Source organism: Poecilia formosa, unplaced genomic scaffold, assembly GCF_000485575.1.
Source record: "Poecilia formosa unplaced genomic scaffold, Poecilia_formosa-5.1.2 Scaffold21, whole genome shotgun sequence".
Classification (NCBI taxonomy): domain Eukaryota; kingdom Metazoa; phylum Chordata; class Actinopteri; order Cyprinodontiformes; family Poeciliidae; genus Poecilia; species Poecilia formosa.
The window spans coordinates 585,045-587,469 of record NW_006799960.1 but is presented as its reverse complement, the minus strand read 5'-3'; the positions used below and the strand labels follow the sequence as shown (position 1 = coordinate 587,469).

Here is a 2,425-nt window from a genome sequence, read left to right as displayed (position 1 = left end):
GTTGTTGTTTTTTTTGTGTGTGTGTGTGTGTGTGTGTGTGTGTGTGTGTGTGTGTGTGTGTGAGACTGTGACTCTTGCTGCACTTCTCTGATTTTGTCAGTTTGTCAGTCCATCTTTAAATATTGAGTTGTGATGCTGAATCTCTTTGCGTTGTTAAAACTGAAATTTTCTGTTGCATTTTAACCTCTCATGCCAACCTATGGTGAGTTGATATGAAATAGATGAATAATACAATAAGATAGACACTATTAGTTTGTATACTACAGGAACATTTCAGTCTTTTTGGTGTAGTTTTTTTTTTTAATCTTTCTAACTTTGTCCACATTCTGTTACATTAAACTCCAAATGAAAGCACAAAGAGCTGCTTAAGTGGAAAGGAAAACAAGAGCTGCCACTGTTTAGTCCAGCACTGTTTGCCTCTTTTGAATTTGGATGTCGTTAACGTCAATCATATCACCCCCTACTGTTGCACCATATGTATTACAGTCCATTTTTGACTGGAAGCAAACAGACTGGTTGCAGAATGTTTCCCCTCCAAAAATCAGATGAAAAAAATGTTGATTTATAAAATAAATATGTGACATAGTAGACAGTGCTTTGAAAGCTGAGAAGTGTGTCGGCGCATCTCGGTTTTACAAGCCTTTCACCTGAAAACAAGCAATTATTTTGAAGACATTTACAATTCAAAGCACGTTTTGCATTTCCACGGCTTCCATTATGGATACGGCAGATGGTACATCAGCAGTCGTGCAAAGTTGAGTTTTTGTCTAAGACTTTTAATACTAATCATTTAAAAATGCCTGAGTGGAATCTTGAGATTGGTTAGGGACTTCCCCAGTTTATTTATTGTGAACAGAAAAAAAGAATAGCTTGTCATCTTTTCTTGCTTCAGCACTCCTTAGCGAGCCTTTTGGCAAATTTTTAATGAATTTGTTTGAGTATGATGCCTGCCTCGACCTTTTTATGCCATTATAGCGGCTTATGATGCAAATGTGCTTTTCTGAGTAATAAACTCCTGTTAATTTGAAATTTTATTTTCTGCCGCTCAGAAAAAATCCATTAGATTTTTGTTCTTCTAGTTAAGTGTGTGCGTTTGCGTTGCAGGTGAGAGACACTGTACTCCCAACTAGACGCTCTACTCTGCTCAACCCGCCTTTCCCCACCTACTTCACCGAAGAGGAGGTCGACCTGGACGAAGATCTGTACGATGACAACCTGTTCGTTCACACGGAGCCGTCCGTAACGCTGACCTGACCTGCGTGTAACTGTGTGTTTTAATGCTTTAATAAAAGAATCACCCCTGGATCTGCCTCGTTGTTTCTCGGCGAGCGTCAAAATAAGCAAGAGAGTAGCGGCGAGCCGGCCTGTTTGATCAAAAAAATGATTTTGGTGTCCCTCTCCACCCTGAAACCATGGTAACTGTAGGAGTGATGATGTCACTAGAGGATCCCCAAGCAGAGAGAGAGAGCAAGAAGGGAAAGACAATGAAGCAAAACAAAGAGAGAGCCGGATATGTTGGAGAAATGTGCAATATCTATGCGCGGTGGAGAGGAGAGGGCAGGGGAGCAGCTGAGCCGAACACAATAAGAGGAAAAGCGAGTGGAGTGCAGACTAGAAGAAGGACGAGCTGTCGCGGAAGAGGAGGGCAGTGAACGGGGTGTAAGGGATGGAAGCAAACACAAAGGAAGAGGGGAGAGCTGGAGAAGGTGTGGAGGGCAGCAGAGGGAGAGGCAGAGTTGAGGGCTGACAAAGGTTGACATTTGTGCATAAGAGGATAAATGAGAACATTAAAGTTGCAGGAGAAACCGCTGTGCGCTTAAGTGTGCGTTTGTGTGTTCATGTTCAGCAGTTTTCAGATGAGGGAGATTAATTTGGGGATCTTAAATCTCTCGCTCTCTTTTTATTTATATATTTATATGTGGTAGCGATGAAAGTTTTTCAGTGGTGTGTTGGATAAATAATCACATAATTGCCTTCCTCTGAACTGTTTAGTGCCGTTTAGCGGCTCTATCCTCAGCCGCCTGCATATAAATCAGCTGCCCTTTCTGCTCTGGATATCTGCCGTGTAATTGACAGCCGCGGTAACGAGCCCCCCCCCCCTTTTTTTTTTTTTTTGTCTGAAACCGCTGTCGAGCGGCAGCGACGCCTCACAGGAAACCCCTGCAACGTCGGCGGACGGCCTCTGCATCCCACGCCTGCTCCCTAATTGAAACGGCACACAGCGGCTCGCTCTTTGAAACCCGGGTGGGAGGGACATCCACGGGGTTAACTATCATTTAGGCAACAAAGGAGCGCGAGTGACGAGGCGGTTTGTGGCGTCCTGCTCTGTGTAACATGCCACAGCTTGTAGGTCTGCGAGGAAGCAGCGGGCGCTTTGAAATGGAAACGATGTCGTTTGAAAGTCCTGTTCTGCAGAGGCTGCACA

At 44.1% G+C, this 2,425-nt stretch overlaps 1 protein-coding gene across 2 annotated transcripts in view; it reads left to right on the top strand.

Annotated features, from left to right (window-relative positions):
• Positions 1-1,305, top strand: part of mrpl3 (mitochondrial ribosomal protein L3) — a 12,222-nt gene extending 10,917 nt beyond the window's left edge. For both annotated transcript variants that reach the window (XM_007547567.2, XM_016669322.1), the window contains one exon: positions 1,105-1,305. In XM_007547567.2, coding sequence (XP_007547629.1) covers positions 1,105-1,254 — 150 coding nt within the window. In that variant the 3' untranslated portion in view covers positions 1,255-1,305. The remainder of the gene's footprint in view (positions 1-1,104) is intronic.
• Positions 1,306-2,425: the final 1,120 nt, after the last annotated feature.